The sequence below is a fragment of the Perognathus longimembris genome, chromosome 14 (genome assembly GCF_023159225.1).
Source record: "Perognathus longimembris pacificus isolate PPM17 chromosome 14, ASM2315922v1, whole genome shotgun sequence".
Lineage (NCBI taxonomy): Eukaryota > Metazoa > Chordata > Mammalia > Rodentia > Heteromyidae > Perognathus > Perognathus longimembris.
The window spans coordinates 44,280,728-44,305,536 of record NC_063174.1 but is presented as its reverse complement, the minus strand read 5'-3'; the positions used below and the strand labels follow the sequence as shown (position 1 = coordinate 44,305,536).

At 43.4% G+C, this 24,809-nt stretch overlaps 1 protein-coding gene across 7 annotated transcripts in view; it reads right to left on the bottom strand.

Moving 5' to 3' along the window:
• Positions 1 to 24,809, bottom strand: part of Nrxn3 (neurexin 3) — a 1,433,525-nt gene that overhangs the window by 1,385,455 nt on the left and 23,261 nt on the right. For 6 of the 7 annotated variants that reach the window (XM_048362221.1, XM_048362224.1, XM_048362225.1 and 3 more), the window contains exon 2: positions 14,089 to 14,106. In XM_048362221.1, coding sequence (XP_048218178.1) covers positions 14,089 to 14,106 — 18 coding nt within the window. Of the gene's footprint in view, positions 1 to 10,596; positions 10,605 to 14,088; positions 14,107 to 23,066; positions 23,077 to 24,809 lie in introns of all 7 variants that reach the window. The other variant, XM_048362219.1, reaches the window with a different exon arrangement.

The following is a 24,809-nucleotide window of genomic DNA, read 5'->3' as shown; positions in this document are numbered from 1 at the left end:
ATCCTGAGTTCAAACCTCAGGAGTACTAAATAAAAGGGACAGGGAAGCTATGTTACATTTGAGATTAAAGGTATGTGGCCTCTGTAGGAGAATAAGTAGGAAAAAGTGGGAAGAGTCTATTTGACCTGTTACTATATATTTTTTTAAATTTACCAAATGAAGAATAAGCAGGATCCTTGGGAATATCAGGCCTTGGGAATATTATTGAGGTACTCAGGCTTTGGACAAATCACTCTAGTGGGGCTTGGCTGACGTGCCTCCCGATGTATATTTGATAGATGACCTGCCTCAACCACCTGGGAAGGTTTATTAAAATGAATGTGCCGAGCCCCACCCTAGACATAATAAATTCAAATCTTGGGGGAGAATTGGGGTAAGATCTGAATTTTAAATAAATTGCTCCAGTGATTCCCAGACTCACCGAAACTTGGAAGCTACTCCTTTAGAGCAGCATGTAAATCAAATTTCAGAAAATTAAATCATGTGATAAATGAACTAAGAGGAATTGGATATTTAATGGAGCCCCGCGGTGGATCCTTTTGTGAAGGGAAATATCCTTTTAAAATGCAAATCACCCACCACCTGTGTTTTCAAAATTCAAATATGTACTTATCAGGTTTTATTGAGCCACATACATAGTTGTAAGCATTACTACTCAAGTAAAATATTCATCTTCTTCAGCTTAGAACAACCTTAAATAGAAATACAGTAAATTGGGAATGAAGACATGGTTTCTACTGTCAACAAACTAGTATTTCAAATAATAAAGCAAAATGGACATGAAAATGCAAAACAAAAAACAAAAAAACAGGTTATGAGAACCCTGTAACCATAAATGGGTTTGCAGTTTGGCGTTTACTCTGGACATTTATTCTTATTCCAGGGCTTCCAAAAGATAAGGCAGGGCTCGTGGTAGTAAAGGAAACTACATAATTTCAAAAAAAAAAAATCTTATCATGGGCTCTGAATTACAACTACAACTCCAAAGTCAGTTCTATACAAATCTACCTAAAGATAGGCGAGAACAGAAGATGAGCTTAGATGATTCTGTCATATACAAAAAATTAAAAACCGTTAATGAAGAATTCTTATGAAACTACTATGCCTCCAAAAAAAGATTCCAAAACTTGAAGGAAGCAATTGAGGTGTCTTCTGTTATCACACCCTGACCAATTGCTTCACTATTTGAGTTCATAGGATATTCTGACTCGCCAGAAAGGTATCTAACACTTTTGATCCTTTCTGTTCCCTCTCAGATGCCACATTCTGCAATGTGCATGTCTGTGTAACTGTGGTGCACAGGTTCCCTGATATATGTACAGGAATAAGAAAAGAAAAAGATTGGCAATAGATAAGGCAGGCAAAGTTGAAATTGCCTTGGAACAGACTGTAAATCATATGTAAAATATATGCAAAGTATACGTATGGCTCTTGAAACTATGTTACACCCCTTTGGGAAAATCCCCATGGAGATAGTTGCTTTTACAGCTCAGAAAAATGGAAATGACTATAAAGGCAAAGTCATTTATAAGCAGCTGGGCCATCATGAAACCTGTCATGAGAATGACTAATACAGAGAAGAGAAACCATTTACTGAAACAGGCAAAGGAAAAGATGCAACATTCAGGAACTAGGCCTGAAGTTGAAAGTCTCCATCATTTAAGCTAATACTGTTTCCCACCTTAAGCTGTGATATCCCATGCAGCTCCAATGGCTTTCAATCCATCCTTCTTTCCCCTTACCCTGGCTGCAAGTATTTTAAGAAAGGAAGTTTAAAAAAGGTTCAGAAAAAAAAGCAAAAGTTATTCCTGCCAAGACTTTTATTCCATTCACTTTCAGAGTACCTTTTTTCCCCAGTGAAAAATCTACATATATCATCTTTTTTTCATTCCAAAGGAAAAAAATTAAATGTCACTAATTGCTAGAGTGACAATGCTGGATTCTTACAAAGCCATAAGGACTTTGAAAATAATAATTACCTAAAGCCAGGAGGTGATGGAAGTATTCATCTAATTTTCCAGAACTAAAAAGACATTAACTATGGAGTGAGGAGGAGTCCGATTAAAAAGAGACTGCAAGAGATCAATCATATCTGTGGGATGACTGGGAGTTTGGAAGAGAAAATCAAAGAATCTCATGTTCTGAATTGCATTTTAAAGAGAGAAGTAGTTTGACATGTATTTCTATTTAAGTGTGAACTTCTTCCTTTCCTGGGTCACGTTCTAGGGTTCCTGAGCCATTCATCTCTTTAAAATGCTCAGATTCCTCAGCTGCCATGTGGGACAGGTCATCAGGACCTCTGAACTAAAGGTCCCAAAGACAGGAACTGGAGACAGAGGAAGAAGGAAGCATGCAGGCTGAAGAAGTCAGCCACCATGGGTAGGAAGGTCAGAGGGCACAGACACTTGGGAGAAGAACAGTAAAGGGAAAATAACTGATCTAAAGGACACCTCAACCTAGGTCCACAATTTTTCATCAACAAGCCCTTCCTAGGCAATTCCTGGTCTCCATCATGGACTTTAGTTTCTTCTTCTACCTGGTTTTCAACAGTACCTGACAGCAGAACCCAGCCTTGTCCTACATTTTTATCAATGGCCGGCCTTAGGACATCTATAGTATGAGCTCTGGGTGTTAGGATGACCTAAAGCTCAGAGGAAATCTCATATGTTTGGGAATCAGAGTAGGACTCTAAAAGCATGGGACAGGAAAACATACAATTTAATTTTAACAGGTGGCATAGTGGTACATGACTCTATAATCCCCGCCCTCCAGAGGTTGAGACAGGAAGATTATAGGCCTCAAGAGGGTTGAATACGAAGGGTAGTATGGCTTGACAGAAATGCGAAGGAAAATTTCAAAGTACATTTTGATTGAGCAATATGAATTTCTGAAGTTTGACTTGTCCCAGCTTATGTATAGCCATTGCAATGGCCCGAACTATTATTCTTAGAAAGGTATCAATGATCCTCAAATGGGAGGTAGGGCATGATAGCACACACTTATAATCATAGTTATTGAGGAAGTAGAGACAAGAGGATTACAAGTTTGAAGCCAATCAAAAAAAGTTGCCAACACCCTATCTCAAAAACAAAATAGAAGACAAAAGAGCTAGGGGCACAGTTCAAATGGTAGAGTGTTTGCCTAACATGTACAGGTTGTGCATTGAGCCGACTACCACTGTAATTGAGATACACAAACATCCAACTAATCACTTGACAGCAACCATGAGCTAACACTAGAGAAGAGCAAGCTCGCCAACAAACTTGACCCAGTACTAAGGATGAGTCCAATAGTTGGGCTGGTGACAATGATGATAGCTTTCAAGACAGAAAAGGAAAGATAACCTGTTGCTAAATTCTCTAAATCCTATCAGACTCTGCCTTCGATTTTTGCCCTTCTAAGGTGTCACCATGCCCAATTTTTATCACCTAGGCTCTTATACCGGGTAGTTCTACCAGCCTACTTATTGTTTGCCTTTCAAGCAGCTTTATTCTGACAGCATGGTGACTGGGCTGAACAGAAAGTTCCTTCTGATCAGGTACATCAATCACCAACAGCTTGTATATAGCACAATTACAGGAAAAAGAACATTTTCAGCACCTTTCCAACCTGTTCTGCTTCTTAGTGATGGAAGGAATGGTGAGATTTCCTTGTGAATGAACGCCATCAACGGCAGAGAGATACAGGCAATCATGCCTATCACCTTTCGGGGATGGAGAATGTCCATGTCCAGTCCATGGACTGTATAAAGCCCAAAACATTTGGACCAGGCATCAGTGGCTCACGCCTAGTATCCTAGCTACTCAAGAGGTTGAGATCTGAGGATCATAGTTTAAAGGCAACCCAAGGAGAAAAGCCTGTGAGACTCATACCTCAAATTAACCACCAAAAATCCTGTGACCCAAGTGGTAGAGCATTAGCCTGGAACACAAAAGCTCAGGGACGGTGCCCAGGTCCTGAATTCAAGCCTAGGACCATCACACACACACACACACACACACACACACACACACACACACACACACACATTGAGCCATACAGGACAGATATGTAATGCTGCTCATCAGCTGTCAATAGTCCATCTGCCTTGGGCTGGGGATATGGCCTAGTGGCAAGAGAGCTTGCCTCGTATACATGAGGCCCTGGGTTCAATTCCCCAGCACCACATATATAAAAATGGCCAGAATTGGCGCTGTGGCTCAAGTGGCAGAGTGCTAGCCTTGAGCAAAAAGGAAGCCAGGGACAGTGCTCAGGCCCTGAGTGCAAGGCCCAGGACTGGCAAAAAAAAAAAAAAAAAAAAAAAATAGTCCATCTGCCTTTATTGGTAATTTTATATGGCCCAGAATAACATCATAAATATTCAAATGGTCCTTGGCAGAAAAACATTCTCCACCTCTGTAAGGGTTAAAAAGTCAGTAATAAGGCTGGGTACTGGTGGCTCATACCCTGTAATCCTATCTACTCAGGAGGCTGAGATCTGAGGAAGCCAGTTTCATTCCCGCCAAGGCAAAAAAAAAAAAAAGTTCATGAGAGTCTTACCAGCAAAAAAGAATTAAAATAGTAGTGGAGCTGTGGCTCAAGTGGTAGAAAGCCAGTCTTGAGCCAAATAACCAAGTGAGAATACAAGGCCCAGAGTTCAAGAGTTCAAGCCATAGTACACGTACACACACACACACACACACACACACACACACACACACACAGAGGAATCAGCAATAATGACTTTTTTTAAGACACAAAGGAAAGTCCTTGTTTTCCAACTGTCATGGATATCTCCAAACTCTTTCCCCTTCAAGAATGACATAAATCCAGAAGAAAGAGCTGCATCCCAATAGCTCTTGGTGTGCTGAATTTAACACAAATCAAAGAACAGTCTCACATTTAAGTCAAATAAACCAACTGCACAAATCCAAGAAAGAAAGAGAAATGCCTTTGCAAGGCAGACACAAATAGTAAAGGCTTTTTCATTGGGTCTAAGTTCAATTTCATACTACAGTAACTTAAAAAGCTAAGGTGTTTGGGAGGCGCAGAACCACTCAATAAGAAACTGATCTCAGAGGGGCACTGATGGCTCACACATGTAATCCTAGCTACTTGGGAGGCTAAGATCTGAGGATCACAGTTGAAGCTAGCCCAGGCAGGAAAGTCTTTCAGACTCTTATCTCCAATAAGCTACTCAAAAAAGCTAGAAGTGAAGCTGTGGCTCAATTGGTAGAGCACTCCCCTTGAGCAAAAGAAGCTCAGGGAAAGCACCCAGGCCCAGAGTTCAAGCCCCAGGACCAACAGAAAGGAAGGAGGGAGGGAGGGATGGGAGGGAGGGAGGGGAGGGGAGGGAGGGAGAGAGGAACTGATCTCAATCATGCCCACAATATTGTATGCCATGGGTGGGTATCTTTCCTTGGGAAGAATGCAGAAAAAAAGAAAAAAAGATCTTAAAGATCAGTTTTTCAGGGAACAATGTCCTGGATGAAAGAACTTTAAACTCTTAGATGAGAGACAGCCCAAATAAATTGTGGATATTTTAGTCATTAGAAAAGAAAATCCTCAAGGACAAAAGGCTGGTCTCCAAGCACAGGCGTGTCATTAGCTCTGTTCTGTCTTTTGAGGGCTGGGAGCCATACAGATGGTGAGAGCCACGGTGACTGAGGAAAGTGCTCTCAAACAGTCCCCACTACTGGAATGATGTGGAAGGACTAAAGGAACAATGCACTGCTCATTGCCCAAAAGTTTCTAAACAAATCTGAATAAATGCTGAGAGAAGAGATAGAAAAATCAGATGACAAAGATCCTCAATAACCCATTGGGTCTCTTCCATTCCCCAAATGTGGATTCAGTGAGTGCATACTGTTGTGCCAAGTTGCGAAACCACCACCAAGAGCAAAAGCAAGGCAAGGCTTTATTTAAGCGAGCTGGCAACTCGGGCCTCGTCCTACCCACTGACACAGCGGAGGTTAGGAGGGAGCCCCGAGCTGTGATTACACAGGGCCTATAAAGGCAAAGAACAAAGTTACAACAATCAGGTGTTCAGGCAAGCAAGATTAGGACACAGGTACAAATCTGATTGGCTCAGGGTTCAAGGCATTATAGGGGTGGTCAGAGTTAAGCATTCCCAGCAGTTAGAGTTCTAGACTGACTGGGCCCTAATGGGCTTGTCCTGGGTCTGCTCACAGGGCCTGCTTATCTCAGGTTCACGTGGTAAAGTGGGGTTTGCGTGGTAAAATGGGGTTCACGTGGTAAAATGGGGCCTGACTTCAAAGTCTGGCACTTCAATACAAGGGAGAAGGAACACGGGCAAGGATATGTCTGTCTTGACCTTCTAGAGCCCGTGGAAACATACATAGACATGGGAGGGCTCCTTATGGATCACATTATGACATCAGTATGATGGCTGTATAAGCCCTACCAAAACACAGACAAAGGGGGATTATTCTGTTCTTCCTTCCACCTACCATTTTTCCCTTACTGTCCCCCTGGAATATAAGATAGTGGGTAAGACTGACACTGTCTTGTGCCTTTGCCTTTCAGGTCCTTTTCCTTAGAACAGTGGTTCTTAAACCTTGGTCATATCAGAATCACCTGGAAGAACTCTCTTTACTGGGCCTCCTTTGTTAACTTTGTTAACAAATGGTTTTAGATGTTATCAGAGTTTGCAAACCACTGCTCGCAGTAATCCAAAATTGGGATTCAAATCTCAGGTCTACCTCTCACTAACTGTTAGATTAAGGGCCAATTAACCTTTCTATGCCTCTTTCCTGTTAAAGAGCCCCTCAGGATCAGTGTGGCAATCTCACCCAAAAGTGCATGGATAGTAGCTGGAACCATCCATGGCACACAGGAAAGGCTCAAAAATCTACACTAGTAGGAAACTGGTCTGTCCAGCCTCTGTCTCTCTCTCTCTCTCTCTCTCTCTCTCTCTCTCTCTCTCTCTCTCTCCTCATCTCTTGTCAACATATTCTCTTTGTCCTCTTCCTTCTCCTCCCTCCCTCAATCTCCTCTCTTTTGCATTTGGATTTTTGTTGAGTAGCCCAGGATAGCTTTGAACTTGCTACATAGCCCAGGCTGGCCTCAAGTCCTCAGACTCTCCAAGAGCCAGTGGCCATATCTATAATCCTAGCAAATCAGGAAGTTGATATCCAGAGGATTACAGTTCAGAGCAGCAGGAAAGTCTGTAAGACTTCATTTCCAAAACCACCAGCAAAAAGCCAAGCTGGAGAAATTACTCAGTGGGTAGAGTGCCAGCCAAGCAAGCAAGCAAAGCAAGTAAAAAGTCCTGAATTCAAACTCTGGGTGCCAGTGTCTCACGCCTATAATCCTAGCTACTCAAGGGCTGAGATTTGAGGGTCACAGTTCAAAGGCAGCCTGGGCAGGAAAGTACATAAGACTCTTGTCCTTACTAAACCATCCCAAAATGCCAGAAGTGGAGCTGCAGCTCAAGTGAAGCATACTTCCTTGAGCGAAACAAGCTCAGGGTCAGAACCCAAGCCCTGCGACCAAGCCCCAAGACAAACACCAACACCACCAACAACAACAAAACCTTAAAATGCATGCCCCTTCTGCCTCTATGGCTATAAACAACCACAGCCAACATAACATTCCTGTAATAGGCTTGTATCACTAGCAGACTCCTGTCAACTATATTTAATATGTCTCCCTTCAGACTCACAGCGTACCCTACAAGGACCCCACTGCCCTGAACTTTCAGCTGTACTCCATCTTCCACCTACCCACCCACCTGAGGTCCGTTCCAGTAAATCATCTTAGCCCAGGTCCTTTCCAGACCCTCACGAGCTATAGCCTGGAAAGTTCTCCAATGCCACCACAATTTGTGTGACTTACTGGCATGCATAGGAGTCATGTAGCCTCGTTTCCCGCCCTGCCCAAGAAAGGAACTCACCTAAAATTAGCTTCTCCGTGATCTCAGAGATGACATTTTGAGTCATACAAATCATTGAGTGGGCTTTCCCAAACATCACAGGGCATTTAGCACTCGGGGTCCCATGCTCACAAAGGCAGATTCCCCACACCAAGGTAGCAATAAACAAGCACTCCCATTCATCCGATGGGCTCAGGGATGAGTTAGTACTATCCACTTGTGACTCTAGGATACCCTGAATGCATTGTCAGGCTTTATCTCTGGCCTTACCTCCTAGTACGGGGGAAATGAACTGTAACTTCCAGGTTCTCCACAAATCTGCTTCCTTGAGATAGCCAAAGCTAGATGCAGGCTGGGAGCCAGCCCCTTACTCACAAATGTTCATCAAGAACTGCTGCAGGAGTCAAAGGGGGTCTTCCCAGGGCCCACTCTTCCATGCACTTATGCACAGTGGAGGTGGATTTCCCTGCAGCCTCCACTTCCAATTGAGCTAAGCCCAAGATGGGCATGGAATAAAAATTGGTTCAACTAACTTGTATCTGCAGAGAACCCTAATAAAAAGCAGACATTCAAAGGAGTGTGGGGCAAAACTCAGAGCTGAGTCCTCAGTACTGTTCCTTCTTTCTATGCCTATAGTACATTACCACTACTCTAGGCTGAGGGGACAGAGTAGTGACCAGGGTTTCATCTTGGTGAGGCGGGAGCACATACTCTAGCAGAGCTCCTATGCCACCATTCCAGGGCCAGCCAAACCAAAGTTTATATCTCTGATACATCACCTTTTGCTGGATAGTATCATTAGTTAAATCCTTTCATTCGTGGTAAGAAGGACCTAAATAACAGAATTTACAATCTGGGAATGTCTAAAGAATTCAGTAATTCATGCAAAACTTAGCATTTCAGTGCCTGGCTCAAAATACAAGCTCAATAAATGTCAAGTCTTTTTTTTTCCTAATAAAGTAATAAGAAAAAAAAGCAAGTGGGACTATTGACCCCCACCCCCCAAAAAAAAAAGAAAGAAGAAGAGAGCAAAGATATCATAGGTATTATTGGAGACAGGCATTGTAAATCTGGCTGATGGAAAGGTATTGTTCTGTTGTGGGTTCACAATGCTATGGCAGCCAAAAGATCCTATTACAGACCATCAGAATCGAAGAAGCCTTGAAAGAGGATCTAATTCAGATCCTTCATGGTAAAGGAAGTTGTTTTTTTTTTTAACCCAAAGTCTATCACCCAAGGAAGTTATATGACTTGACCAAAAGCATATGACTTCTGGGAAAAGTACCACAATAGAGCAGCAATCCCAGATCCAGACTTAAATCTTGAAATCTATCATACTTTCCTTTGACATTTAGCAAGAGGGTGCATTGTCTTAGCACCCAGATTTTCTCATCTGCAAAGTGGCAACTGCCTGGTACATGGTGTATCTGCTTGTAGCTTATTCTCTCCCTTCCCTAATGTCATTCTTGCCCATGCTACCAGCCAGGCCAATCAGGCATCTCATTGTGCTCATCGCAAGAGGCAAGGATGAGGGGCTTTGGCAGTGTAAATGGCAATTTCCTTGGTAAGGACAGCCCTGGTGGCCGCAAAGGGAAGGAGAGGCTGGAAATCGGAGGGCCAGCCTTGTGTGTATTTCAGACCTTAATATTCTTGACTTTGGTTTCTTGATTAACTGTGGATTCAGATTCAGCAGGTCAAAAGGGGCCTGAGTTTCTGCTTTTCTAAGGATGGTGCCAGCATGGCTATTCCTGGGGTCAGCCCTTGGACAGCAGGCATCTACAGTACCCTATTTGTGATCCTAGGCCCAGATCAGATTCCTCAATGCTGCCTCCTGGCCACAGGCTCAGAGCACCATCTAAGGCTGCTGGAAGCCACTCCCTGGAGGAGAGGGCAGGGCCCAGGACAAAACAACCAGGTCTCCCGGCAAGAGGACAGCTCTGAGAGGACTCAAGGAGAATGACAAGGAGAGGCAGAGTTCAAGAACAGACAAAGAAAGCCTCAAGCCCCGGCGCCAGTTCCTTCCAGCAATAGCAGACAGAGAAAGCCTCCACTGGGGCTACAAGCAGCAACCCCTCCTCCAGCACCTGCCAGGGCTCTGATGGAAAGAGCAAGAGGCCTATTTCCTCATCGGGCCTCTGAATAACTAGGGCACTTCCACAAGGTCACAGTTATTCATTTAAATTCCAGCTCTAATCAGCAGGCAGAGCCTGAGAAATTATCCATTCTAAGGAGAGCGGCTGCTAGGGAGCACCATAAGCAGCCCCTTGTCCAGATCAGAGGCCTGAGGAAGAGGAGGAAAGGAGAGGCCAGTCTCACACTATAAGGCCCAGCCTTGGTCCTGAGGCCTACATCCTTCCACCAACGGATTCTCTTTTTCCTCTCTGCAAAGTTTCCTCCCCCACCCCTTGGCAGAGAGTTCTAGAACATGTAGAAGGAGAGGGTTGAGGGCAGGGCAGGGCAATCCTGCACCACAAGTGGCCCCAGACAACAGTGACAACCCCAGAAGACAATGCGAAGGATAAAATCACCTGACAGGAGTTCCTTCTAAGCCGCAAATGGGGTACCTGGCTTTGAAGAGGTCCTTCCCTTCTACAGGACTCAGTTTCCTTGTCTGAATAGGAGGTGCAGGAACCTGAGATCCTAGGCTAGTCAGTAGCAAGTGGTAAACCCAGGCAGGTTCCTAAAGCTCCCTGCGGCTGCTTTTATCGACCAGTAAGGCTGACCTGGAAGGCTTGGCATGAAGAGTTAAGTCCAAGAATACAGGGTCTGCAGAAGAGCCAGCCCCCCCCCCCCACCTCCTGCAAGTTAACCTTTCACAAATGCTTGCTGCTGCTCTCATTATTGCAAAGACGAGGAGGAGGGGCTGTGGTCCTTGTCACATAATAGTCAACTAGAACACCGGCTCCTTTGCCTGAGGTGTCCAGGACTCATTCTCTGAATCCCCAGGCAACAGTGTTGCCTGCCAGCTCCATCACAGACTGTGTTTTCTAGTACAGCTACTTCTCACCAATCTCCTGAGCATGTAAAATTCATCAATTAATCAATCGTCCCTTTATAGTCTTCCAGCAGCCCCTGGGTAAACAGTTACATTAGCTCATAAAATCCCCAATTTGTCTTCCTGAGGGGAAGTTGGAAAAAAAAATCAGAGAACCACTAAAGGCTTCTTGTGTCAGAGCTACAGCATAGCTGGCTCCAGATTGCCTGGCCAGGGACTTAGAGACAAGGAAGGTCACCCCCTGACCTCCGCCAGGCCTAAGCCCACACAGGCTGCCCCCTACCAGGTGCCAGGGAAGATCTGAACCAGTAACTTTTATTTTAGGCCTCAAGGACCAGAAAAGAGCAGACAGTTGAAGGAGTGGACAAGATTGACAGCCTGATTCACTTGAAGGGCAGAATGAAGGACACTAAGCCTGGAATTCAGCTGCGATACCCTGCTGGCCCTGCTACTCTACAGCAGGACATGACCTCCCTGGGCCTCAACTTTGTCCTCAATAAAAATAAGGTTAAAACCACATACATAAAAGGACTACTGAAAGAATAAAGTGAGGAAATGTCTATGAAATGGAACTGTGATGGAGAAAGGAGGTAATAGTTCAATGTGTACTGACACCTGAACTCAGGGCCCAGGCATTATCCCTGAGCTTTTTCACTCAAGACTAGGTAATACTCTACCATTTCAGCCACAGCTCCACTTCTGGCTTTATGCTAGGTAACTGGAGATAAAAGTCCCATGGACCTTTTCTGCCATGTCCAAATGAACTAGCATTGAACTGCAAGCCTCAGCTGTGAGCCTCCTGAGTAGCTAGGATACCAGATGAGAGCCACTAGGACTCAGCTCTCCCCCTTTCAATAGAAGGAAAGGAGAGAGAGAGAGAGAGAGAGAGAGAGAGAGAGAGAGAGAGAGAGAGAGAGAGAGAGAATGATCTTCCCCACCATTTCTTCCACCCAGGACCAATATGGTGCTTTTCTGTGAATCAGAAAATGGTGCTCTTTAGTCTGGGCAGAAGCTGGGTGAAAAGAACATGAGAGCTGTATTTCAGCCCTGGCTCATCTTTAATGGAAGACCTTATGCAGACACCTTTCTAAATAGCAACTAAATAGTAACATCTCTGGAAGAGGAAAGAAGCCAAATAAGCACTTCAACAAAGCTTGAGGTGTTAGGGTTATCTTGTCACTTCCTTGAGGCAAGTATCTTCCTGAGAGAGAAACCTTCCCTAACCACTCTAAAGTTAGGGGCTTCTCCTTTATATTGCTCCATTTTTCTCCACCACCATTAGTGGTTATCTCCATACATGATATATATTAACATATATATGTATATGTGTGTGTCTATGTGTGTGTACATGTATTTTGGTTCCCTGACTGCCTCCGTTTAAACAAAGAGGTTCAGGAAGGTGGGAATCAACTTTTTTGTTCACTCTTCTGTCTTCAGTGCTTGATTCATAAACATTGTTGAATGAATGATTGAACTAAAATATTATAAGCAGAAAGAATCAATGTAATAGTATCTTCCTAGGAAATTCTGGTCCTGTGCTTTAGTTCAAGTATCATTTATTTTTAAAGATGAAGGAGAGACAGAAAAATAAAGAAACTTATTAGGTAGATATTATTATCTTAGGTTATATAATATTACATATAGAATAATGATTAGAAGGAGCTTACTGAAGACTGGTTGATTATTTCAAACGTCCAATTGAGATATGTATGGGGGAGGGGTGGTGGGAGAAAGGATACACAAAAAAGGGATTGGGACAATATCGCAAGAATACTCAGTGTACATATGTGATAATGGAAGTGGAACGTGTGAGATGAGTCTGAGGAGAGGGAACAGACAGGATGGGTGAGAATGATGGAAGGGCTGACTCGAGCTGACTGTGATCAAGGAGCCCTGACATTTAGATAGACACGTTAGATTGTAACCCCCTTGTACAATCATTTGAAGTACAGAAAGAAAAGAAGACATACAATATTGTCAGTCACAGAGAATTTTCAGTGATGAGTCCCATGCCAAAACAACATGCATAGGTTCTAGATCCAAAGTCCTAAGTTGAAATGCCAGTGCTACTACTGATGAGTTCTACGACCTTGGGCAAAACGGTTTCACCTATCGGTCCCTACATTTCCTGCACATTAAAAATGCATGTGTCAATCTCTATCTTATACTGATGATATAAGGATTAATGATTAAACAACCTACGTAAGAAAACATGAAAATATCTAAGATGATATTTGATTCCTATTTGACAGTTATTCTTCTCAACTCAATATTCTAGTTAATTTAGAATTGTCTCCACATCATTCTAAATCATCTGGCATTTCATTTCTATACATGGTCATGTCCATTTATATACATGCATGCCCAAACATACACACAATACTTAAAAGTAGGACTTTGGGCTGGATACCAGTGGCTCACGCCTGTAATCCCAGCTACTCAGGAGGCTGAGATCTAAAGTTTGCTGCTCAAAGCCAGCCTGTGAGACTCTTATTTCTAATTAATCACAAAAAGGTGGAAGTGGAGTTGTGGCTCAAGTGGTAGAACACTAGCCTTGAGCAAAAGAAGCTCAGGGACAGTGCCTAGGCCCTAAGTTCAAGACCCTGGACTGGCACACACACACAAAATACTTCTGGTAAGTATTCACATCAGAGAAATACATAATTATCATAAAGATGGCTGTTTGACTTTTTTATATACAAAGAAACCATTTTTTCTTTTTTTAAACAGTGAGCATGTATTACTCGTATAACTAGGAAAAGTAAATATTGTTAATTTCAAAGAAATTTCCTAGAATCATAAAAAAAAACTTCATTGAACTGTTTCATATTCTCCACGGAGTATATTAATGCACTCAAATTTCCACTACATGAAACCATAGATGATCGCAGATTTGTAGAAGACAAAAATGCTTGTTAAATCAGAGAACAATTATCTAAAAAATTTTTCAAATATTTTCCCCAAAACCTGCTAATTTACCACTTCTTGGATTCACATAGAAATCACAAGGGTGTAGATCATATTCCTTTGGTTCTAAAATGATACTTCAAACCACATACAAATTCACCAATTCAAAGCACTTCTTCTAAGTATTTATCTGTGAAAATGCAGCATGCTTATAATTTCATCCCTGGAAGAAGGGGATCACTCAAAGCCAAACCATGCACAATTCTAGCAGAGGAGAAATCCCCACAGCAGCTGTACAAACACCAAGACTCACCTGGGCCTTGACTGACATCTGTGGCAGCGTTTTCAAAGGGAGGGAAAGGGAGAGGAGAGAGAAGGGGAGAGAAAGGAAGAAAAGTGTTAGCAACACACACACACAATGCAATGTGTCCTTGCATGGCTATCATAGTCATGCAAGCCTCAAAAGGTGCTCACCTTCTGAGCATTTAGTACTACCTTCACCCAGCACCACCCATGCAAGCCTTTCACTGTGCATGTGGCAAGAGAGGTAAGTTTTCCATCTGTCCGGAAGCATATCATCCTGGAATCAGATAGAGCTCCAAAGAGCCAAGCAAACTGGAATCCTGCAAGAATATTGGTTAAAATATTCTGGTTGATTTTTGCACACTGATACCCAAGCAAATCCTCCTTCTCTCCAGATACCAAACACCAGACACAAAATCAAGCAGGGTTTTCCAGGGGAGAGAATAATAAACCACTTCCTTGAAAAGCAAAGAAAAAGAAGCACCAGAGGTAAGTTAGTTGCAGAATTATTCACCACATAGAAGTGAAGGACATAAGATCACAAAGCATTTATAATTCCCTCCCTTCCCCGTGTGCCCAGTGACCATTCTTCATCACAGACTGCCATGTGTACATAAGATGGCTTGTGAATAGAGCATCTACCATAGTAATAGAAATGCTGCCTCTGCCCTTAGATTTTCTCCTTGCTTTATACTCGATCACTAAAGACAAGAATTGCCACTGGAAATCTCATTGGACAACTACAAATAAACACTCAACTCTGGAAAGGTTGACGTTTGAATTAAGCCAATGAACTTTCAAAACAAATACAGAAGGGTTCACTCCCACAGTCTTTAGGAACAATACAATATTCTTCTTCCCTCCTACTCTCAGAGGCGAAACTGAATTGTGCTGAGGAAGCCTAGAAGAGAAGCCCTAGGCTTCTTCTGAATGTTACAAAACATTCAGACTCCTGTGAAAATAAACAGCATTTTAACCCACCCCTTGATTTATAGAATCCCTCTAGACCAGCCCTCTGCAGAGGATCCCTAGACTGGCTGCTTCTCATCAATATTCTCAGTCAGCAGGACACGAGTGACAGTCCTCTCTTTTACCGAACAGCAGTTAGGGTTATGTCTTCAGAGGAGGGGTTATAATGTAAGGTTAGTAGAAAAGCAGGCAGGAAATAATTATGGCCTATATAGTTTGCAAATTGCAGTATAAGCTGATAAATCAAAATGTGCCTGAAAACAAAATGTGGGTAGGGGGCTACAAAAGAACTTGAAAGTTAAAAAAAAAAAGGACAGAAGAATGAGGAAATAAGGACTGGGTATTAAATGCATTAAATCTCTGGTGTCACCACCATACAGGAATCAGAAGTCTATTCATCAAAATGCCATCCAATTCTCATATTTAGCAAACCAAGGCCAAATTTTCAAAGAGGGAGACAGCAAAGACAGCCAAGATGACAGCCATGGGGCTAAACTGTTGTGTCCTCTGTGGCATGCCTAGACCTAGCCAAGCAAAATATACTAAACTAAAGAAGGAGGGATAAGAAGTTGCTTCTGGAAACTACTGACCATCCTGGGTAGATTTACTTAGAATCAGCGGGTGATAAATCTAGGAGGGCAATATACATTAATTATAGACATATAAGTTTTGTTGCTAAGACGGAAAGTTGAGAGATGGAGAGACTTACCCACTGTCACACAGTTCTTTCAGAGACTCTCCATCTCTGGTTCCTATCCAAGACAGCCTCCTAGACCTATTCATTCAAATCTCAAAGAGATATGGAGCCAAATATAGTTTGTACACAACAGAGAGTACCCTGAAGCCATAGGGAAGCTAATGAGAATCTCCCAGATGCCTCCCGAGAAAATCATGATTTATCTTCTGTGGCTCTAACTTCCTGTGTGAACAAGGTGGGAATGTTCTTTGTGCCCTAATAAAAAAAAATCTGCAGCCACATTTGGATAGATTCAGCCAGTTGAATGCTCTTGTCTCAAAAAAATCCAGGTTGTGGACAGACTGAGCTGTGCCCTAACTTCTGGGTAGGATATGCTCACTGTATTGGCTGAGCATTCACCCGGCCCATGCCCTGTATTCCCCATAAGCAGTATCTGCTCAGAGACTTCTAGAGTGCTCTGAATCATTCCTCAGAGACACCCCCTTTCAAGTTTTACAGTGGGTAAGATTTAGAGGTAGAGTGGCAGGAGGGAGGAAGAAAAGAGGCAAAATAGAAGAGGTGGGAAGGGAAAGCATGTTGTATAAATAACTAAGCAGGGTCATTAACTGTGACTGATGGATTGCCTAGAATAGTGGTCATTAAAATGCCTCTTAATTAAACAGGATATCAAACTATTTGCATGTGATTTTCTGCAGGGAGAATGTCAAAACTGACACCATCATTCCTATGCAAAGACACTCTTTGATAGCCCAAGACTCATGGAGCCAGGATCCCTTGAAAAGCCAAAGGTCTGTAGGTATTGGCTAGTTGCCCATTTGGGCATTCAAGTGATGATCTTATACACTGATGCCAACAGGTGTGAGTTCATATCCCAGCCTGGCTGTAGCTTGGGCCCATAACTGAACAACTTTCTGAGTCATTTTCCTCAGCTATAAAATGGAAATAATAACAAAACCTCCTCCCATGGGGGTGTTATGAGAATTAAATCAGATTAAATGCTTGTAAAACACTTGGTACAAGGCAAACACTGCATAAACATAACCACTCTGATTCTTATCATTGTGAATTACCACAAGCAGAAGTACCAAAAAATGTTGACCAGATGGTTCACTGGAAACACCAAGAGACCACAGGAATTAAGCCAGTGATTTTTCATTCAACTTTTCCACTTATGAATGAGGACACAGGCTCCAGGGCTGCAAATCTTAGTGTGAAGTGAGAGGAGTTAAGAGTCTTGGGTGAGCAGAGGCAGGAAACAAAGCAAATCTCATGTTTCTTTTGTGTCCCCCCGGACACACTCCAGCTTTCATTCTGTGTAGTTACGTGCATCAAAACACAGTATCTGTTCTTGTCACAGAGGGCTGGCAATGCTACCCAGAAAATCACTTTCACTGAGAATGGAGGTCTAAGCTCAGTTCCTGGCCCCTGGCTATGGCCATGACCGAGAGGCAGTTCTCAGTGCCATTCGAATGTCAGCTACAGAGACACAGTCAGTCACCTGGCCTGTGTCCCAAGGAACAGTGAGTGACCTGAATTTCTGGGCTCAATTCTGACTGACAGAATAAAGTCATAAAGAAAAGAGGTAAAGAGACAAGGGAGGGATGTCTAGGGAGTGGGAAAGAGAACTTGGTTATCGGTTACATTCTCTCTCTAGCAATCTTTTTATCTGCCTGCCACAAACCTTAGACATCTGACAAAGAACTTCTTTTCCCAACTATAATCCATGTAAATTGGCAGAGGTGACCCTACTCCCACTTCATCTCCAAATGGGCCAAGCGTCTCAGGGTCCTGGGCATATTCCAACTCCTAACTGTAAAAATTAGCCCAGAAGCCAACATGTGACCCAAGGAGAACCAATGAGAGTCTCTCCAGGAACTTCCACAAGAATCAGCAGGAAATAGTATGCTTTCTTTTCTCTGGAAATTCCATCTCTGTTACCTTATGGGGAGAGCAACATAAAAGAAAACAAAGCTTCTTATTATAAGGAGATGACAACGGACCTACAGTCAGATCTCAGCTTTGTCCTCTGTCCAGAGGTAAATGCCTCTGCTTCTCTGAACCTCCATCTTCTCATACATAAATGGAGATCCTCAAAGTAACAAATCAGTGAGTTCTATCCACAGAGGTCATCTAGTCACCATTCAGTATTCAATGACAGAGCACCAACTATAGGCCAGACCCTACCTTAAATATTAAGGATATAATGAATGAAACAGAGTATGCTTTAGAGGTTTGATAAGAAAGGTAAACAGTATAACAAAAATATAAGAAGTAATATTTAAACAGAGACCTGAGAAGGACAGTCTTACTTGTACCTGACATAGTTCAGGTGGAAAAATGGCAACTAGAAAGGCAGGTCTTTCTCAATTAGTTACTTCTGTTAGGACCAAAGGGGTAAGGACTTGTTGCTCCTATAATCTAATCTGAGGCCTTCTTCCTATCTCTGTCACTCACACAGCATCCTCACAGGTGCTCCAGAAATGCTCAGAGGAAGCCAGGGGTCTCATGTGTGTACGTGTATTAGAGCTACTCAGGAGGCTAAGATGTGAGGATCACAGTATGAAGCCAGCCCAGGCAGGAAAGTCCATGAGACTTTTATCTCCAATTAACCAGAAAAACTAGAAGTGGTGCCATGGCTCAAAGTGGTAGAATGCAAACAAAAACAACTCTAGGACAGTGCCCAGGTCCTGAGTTTAAGCTCTAAGACCAGCAAAAGTAAAAAGCGAGAGAGGAGAAGAGGGGAGGGGAGGAGAGGAGAGGTAGAGAGAAGAGGTAGTAAAGGAGAGGAGAGGTAGAGAGAAGAGGTAGTAAAGGAGAGGAGAGGAAGGGCAGGGAAGGGGAGGGGAAGGGGAGGGGAAGGAAAAGGAGGAGAGGGAAGGGGGGAGAGGAGAGGAGGGGAGGGGAGGGGAAAGGAGGAGAGGGGAGGGGAGGGGAAAGGAGGAGAGGGGAGGGGAGGAGAGGGGAAGGGAGAGGAGGGGAGAGGAGAGGCCTTCTCCAACTCCGTCCCCCCCCCCCCCACCTCCTGTCCTCTATTCTCTTCAGAGAAGGTGAAGATAAATAACTCAGGGACTTTCCATCTCCACTCAGAACCTTGGACACTGATTACAGATTCAACAATGACTTCAGCCACAAGTGTGTACACTCAGCATGGCTATTTTCAATTTTAAATTCGAAACAATCACCAGCAGTTTGGGGGTGAACTTGGCTTTTCTAACTAGAGAGGATAAGAAAGAAAGGACGCTGCATTTACCACTGCTACATCTGAGGACCCTAACTATACCAGAGGACCCTCTTCCCATATCACCCTTCATCGGAATAAGATCATTGCAAAACACATGAGTTTAAGACTCCCCACACCTTTAGAAGAGTTTTGGGGAGCACAGAGAAGGCATCACAGCCAAAATGCTGGATGAGAGTCCCCTCCTACACAAAGGAAATTAAGCTGCCAGTTAACATGGACTGATCTCATTGTTTTGAACAAGCCAGTGAGCCAGGAGGTATTACCATTCCCATTTTTCAGATGAAGATATGGAGGAACAGAAAGCTGGGGTTAGAACCCAAAATGTACAACAATCCTGAGTCCTGGCAATCTAGCTGTGAGTTCCTCCCTCCTTCCCAGGTTCCTCCCTCCCTCCCTCTCTATCTATCTCTATCTCCCCTCTCTCTCTCTTCTCTCTCCTCCCTCCCTCCCTCCCTCCCTCCCTCCCTTCCTCCCTCCCTTCCTCCCTCCCTTCTTCCCTCCCTCTCCCTAGCTCCCCTCACCTCCCCCCACTCTCACAACTAACAAGTAGGGGGCGTCTCTCCCACCCCCATTAGAAGGCAAAAAATGGGAAAGCAGAGAAAATGGAATAAAAGCAACATTAATCATCATAAAAACTCACATTTCTATGTGCTGGGCACAGTACCAAGAGCTTTTCCGCATCATTTCCCTTAATCCTCACCATAACCCTCACAGGTAGGAAACATTATTCACCCCATTTTACAGATAAGGAAACTAAGACCTTAGACAGAACACTCTGTCATTAATGCCTCTCAGACTCAGGAACACACTAGATAAGGGTCAAACTATAATATGAAAACTTTCTGGATAGAAGCACAAACTGGGACAGAAACTAACTGGCTTAGGAAGCTACGTATTAGGGAGATGCTGTCTGGGCAATCTTATCTCACAGACATGAGACGCAGGTATTACTTCAGGCAGAGGGGATGGGTTAGGCGCAGCATAATTCAGGAGTCATGGTTCTGGGAACCCTCTGTTCCTTCTACAGGCACTTCGCAGCCCAGGGACTAAAGAGACCATGGGACCAAATGAACACTCCCACCTAGAGCCAGCAGCATTTTCCAGGGCCTCATGGAAAAAATCCCTCACTACCCACAATCTCTTGCCCAGCTGACCAAATCCACACAGTCATCTTTCCTGGTCTCGTTCTCCCAAAGCTCAACAGCTCACAGGTACACACGCGTTAATGTCAAGAGGCAACCAAGGGGAAGCTGTCTTAGCAGCTGTGGATGTTTGTTTAGGCAGCGCTATCCCCACACATGCACACAGGAGTCTTCATGCAGATAGATGTGGAAAAAAGGGGAGGGTGGCCAATGGCCTGTGTGTATGCTCTTCCTAAGCTACCAAACATCGGGAAAGGCCTTTTGACCTCTGCTGAGGATTAAATCTAGCCACAACATTAGAATGATACTAAACAAGACCAGGATGGCACCTCCTCCAACATTCCATCTCCTCCCACCCTCCAGGAAGAATAAGCAACAGGTTCTTCCTTCTTCTCCAAGACTTACATAGAAACCATTTTGGTTGAAAGCTAAATTTACCTTTCAATAAAGAGGAGTCTGGTTTCTTGCATCTGAGTTGCTCTTTCTGGCTCTCTGAGCTTTTCAAACACAGAAGAGTGAGCCTATCAAAGCCCACGGGGCCATGTTAACTCTAGCCCCAACATGAATGTCTATTTATCTATAACTCAGCCCCAGTGCCCTGGTGCTGTGTGCTTTTGTTCTTTGATGCCAATAACTCCAGACTACAAGCAGAGCAGCAGGTAGCAGCTGTCAGGTGCCAGGCTGCCAGGCAGTCTAGGAGGCAGTAGCAGGTGGGGAGTAGAGCAGTAAAACAACAGGAAGGAACCAGAAGGGAATTTCTGTGGTCCAGGTCACTGCCATGCCCAGACACCTTGAGGGGCTCTCACATAATTGTAGCAACTCTGGTTTTAGGAACACAAGCTTGACTGGCAACTGGGAGAAGAGGCAGTCTATGTATTCTGGGTACAACCAGAAATGTGGTTTTATTTATTTACTTTTTGCTAGTCCTGGGGCTTGAATTCAGGGCCTGGGCACTGTTCTTGAGCTTCTTTTGCTCAAGGTTAGCACTCTACCACTAGAGCCACAGCACAACTTCTGGCCTTTTTGTTTGTTTGTTTGTTTATGTGGTTCTGAGGAATCAAGCCCAAGGCTTCATGTATGCTGGGCAAACACTCTACCACTAAGCCACATTCCCAGCTCAGAATTTGATTTTGAATGCTTTAAGTATAGGAATGGGGTTTGAACTATGGTTTGCTGTCTGCTATTAAAAAAATCTTCAGGCTAAGTGCCAGTGGCTCACACCTGTAATCCTAGCTACTCAGGAGGCTGAGATCTGAGGATTGCAGTTCAAAGCCAGCGCAGGCAGAAAAGTCTGGGAGACTTTGATCTCCCATTAATCACCAAAAAACCAGAAGTAGAGCTATGGCTCACAGTAGTAGAATGCTAGCTTTGAATAAAAGTGCTTAGGGACAACATCCAGGCCCTGAGTTCAAGCCCCACTACCAACAAAAAGAGAGAGAGAGAGAGAGAGAGAGAGAGAATCTTTGGCAAATTTCTTAGCTTCAAGTTCATCCACTACATGGAAATAGTAATAAACATAATTATAAGCATCTCTGCATTCTTCAGTCACTTTTCTGGGCCAAATACACACAATGAAAACCATAGGTTTATAGGAGGGAGAAATATGAGCTGTGGCACAATGCCCAAAAACGTCACCAGTGATGTATAATAAGTAGAAACTATTGTTTTACATGTTGGGAATATGTAAGTGGGATAATAAATGTAGTACTTAACAAAAGCCTATGACTTGCCTGGAAGAAGGAGAAAGAGAGTGACCTGGAAAAGGTCAACAAATCATAACATCAGATGTGGCCTGGAATTCACAGGTAACTACCATGGCTGACTCAGGTTTGCGGTGTGTGTATTCACGTGCTCCTCCACCGCTTAGTTCTGCTGGCAGCAGTTTTCTGCCTTCACCTAGCGCTTTTCATGGACAAAATCATGCATAACCAACAGGAAAATTATTATGCTCCAAGTGTTCCCTAATATATCCATTGTATTGGGACAAATTTGCATTTTTTAAAACAAAACACAGTATAACAGAACTGATGGCCCCTAATTTATATGAATGTTGGGTCAAATGAGCCGATCCACGTATAGTGTTTAGCACCATGCCAGGCACATAGTAAATAAACATCCAGGAAAATATATATTGAAATCACTAATGTGTGTGCTGACTTGTTGACACATCCCAGGCAAACTGAAAGTGACAAGCTGAGCTCCTATTGATCTGTTCAAGATTTCAAACAAATGACATTACCAGCTAGATAATACTTCCTAGTCTTAAGCTAAGAGGCTGGCACCTGCAAAAGTGTCCCACCCACCAGGATGGGGGCTTTGGGAAGTTCTGATAGAAGATTGGCACTGACAGAAGGTGTTATATGACATCTTTTTAGGGAATTAACAGAAGTTGTCCTTCTCCAAGTATAGTCTGAACCATCAGAGAGGAATACACACTTCCATCTGAGCACCAAGAAATCAAGACACACTGACTTGACTGAGATGATCTCCCATCATCCTCTTGTTAGGACAGTGGAGTGCATTATGGGAAGGGAAAGAAATCCATCAAGTGCTATGGTGGGAAACACACCCTAGGCACAGGTATTCTGCAGGAAGCACAAGGGCTAAGTGGCAGGCTCTGGAGTCCAGTAGACGTAGATGAAAATCCTGGCTCTACCATCCTTGTGAACCTGTTAACTAATGTATCAGAACACCAGCTTCCCTATGTAGATGAAAATCCTGGCTCTACCATCCTTGTGAAACTGTTAACTAACCTATCAGAACACCAGCTTCCCTGTTTGTTATAAGAAGCCAGTTTCTGCAAAAGCATCAAGCACAATGTCTGGCACACAGGAAGTACCACGCAAGGCTGGCAATCATCATCACTGTGTCACTTAGGCCCAGTGACATCCTTGAAGGATGAACCTTCCCTTTTTCCAAGAAGTTCTTACTCTCAGGACTGATTTAGATCTGAGGACGGAGGTCAGAGTTTATGCCAATAGGAAGAATGTTCTAGGAAAAGTAGATAGTTCTTCCAGAGTCTCTGTATAGGTGACTTTTGCAAACTACAATTCAGTGCACATGCTCACGCACGTGCATGTGCGCGCACACACACGCTTGAGGGGAAAAAAAACACCTCATACTGCAGCTGTCCTATCAAGGATGCTGAATGGAGTGCAGGAAAGAGCCCTGGGTTTGGACTGAGAACGTCTCTTGTTTTGTTTTATTGATTTTATTTATTTTGAGACACGGTCTCAATCTGTTGTTCATGCTGGCTTTGAACCCAGTATAACAGGCTTGTCTCAAATGTGTGCCTCCTGCCTCCTCTTTCCAAATTCTGGTATTATAGACACATACCACCACATTCAGGTTTTCCTAATTCTTAGAAGTTTTGCTAAAATGAGTATAAGATAAAATTTGTCAACTCAGTGTGTTCTGCTTATTTTCTTTTGCAGTGCTTAGGATTGAATCCAGGGCCTCGTTCATGTTAGGCAGTTGTTGCTCCATTGAGTCACATTCCCAACCCCTCAACACTTTTAAATGTAGTTTGGTGATACTAAACCCACCTATCATGCTGCACAATTATCAACGTCATCCATCACCAAAACTCATTTCATCTTGTAAACCTAGATCTCTTACATACATTCATTCCTCTTTCCATTCTCTCCCAGCCTCCAGCAACTACCATGGAGACTTTCTGTCTCCACAAATTTGAGTAGTCTAAGTATCCCATAAAAGTGGAATCAAACAATATTTGTACTTTTTGTGACTGGCTCGTTCCACCTAGCATAACATTCTCAAGGCTCATCCATGTGGTAACATGTCAGAATTTCCTTTTCAAGATTGACATATGCATGTGACATTTTACTTACAGAGTCCTAGTTCTGAGGCCTGACTCTACCCAATCTCACAATCACTATGTGACCTTAGGGAATTTCACTCAGCCTGCTTTTCCATATCCATAATTAGTGAGAATAATAATAACCCTAAATTACATGCCCAGGCTACTGTGAGGTTTGAACAAGACTATGAACGTGGAAGGTCTTGGTAAACAGCCAAGCACCTAATTGTTCATTTATACATTCCAAAAATATTAAGTGAGGGTCCACGAAGCTAGACACTGGTGTCAAGAAGTAGGTCAAGTGGGATCTCTAGTCACAATGACACCGTAAAATACATTTTAAAAACATGACCAAGGCTGGGAGCTGGTGGCTTTACACCTATAATCCTAGCTACTCAGGAAGCGGAGATCTGAAGATTAAGGTTTGAAGCCAGCATGGCCAGAAAAATACATGACATTTAGCTCCAAATAACCACCAAAAAGTTGAAAATAGAGATGTGGCTCAAGTAGTAGAGTGTCAGCCTTGAGCAAAAACCCAAGCAAGATAAGGCCCTGAGTTCAAGCCCTAGTACCAGCACATACTCTGCCCCCCCCAAAAAAAAGATGCAGAAGACAACTGGAGAGATCTTTATCCCCTATAATCCCTGCCATGTTCTGAAGCCTCCTGTACTGTGTGTCCATCAGCTACGGCAGCATCATACATACATGTCCTCAAGCCATTCAACTCAAACAGTAGCTCAGATCTGAGTGTGAATCTAAATTAGCCCTTTTCCTTCCCTCACTCCTATTTCTCCATACCCTCATTATTTCTTCCCTTAACTAATCTAACTACTTAAATCAGTTTCATTACAGGACCCAGAGA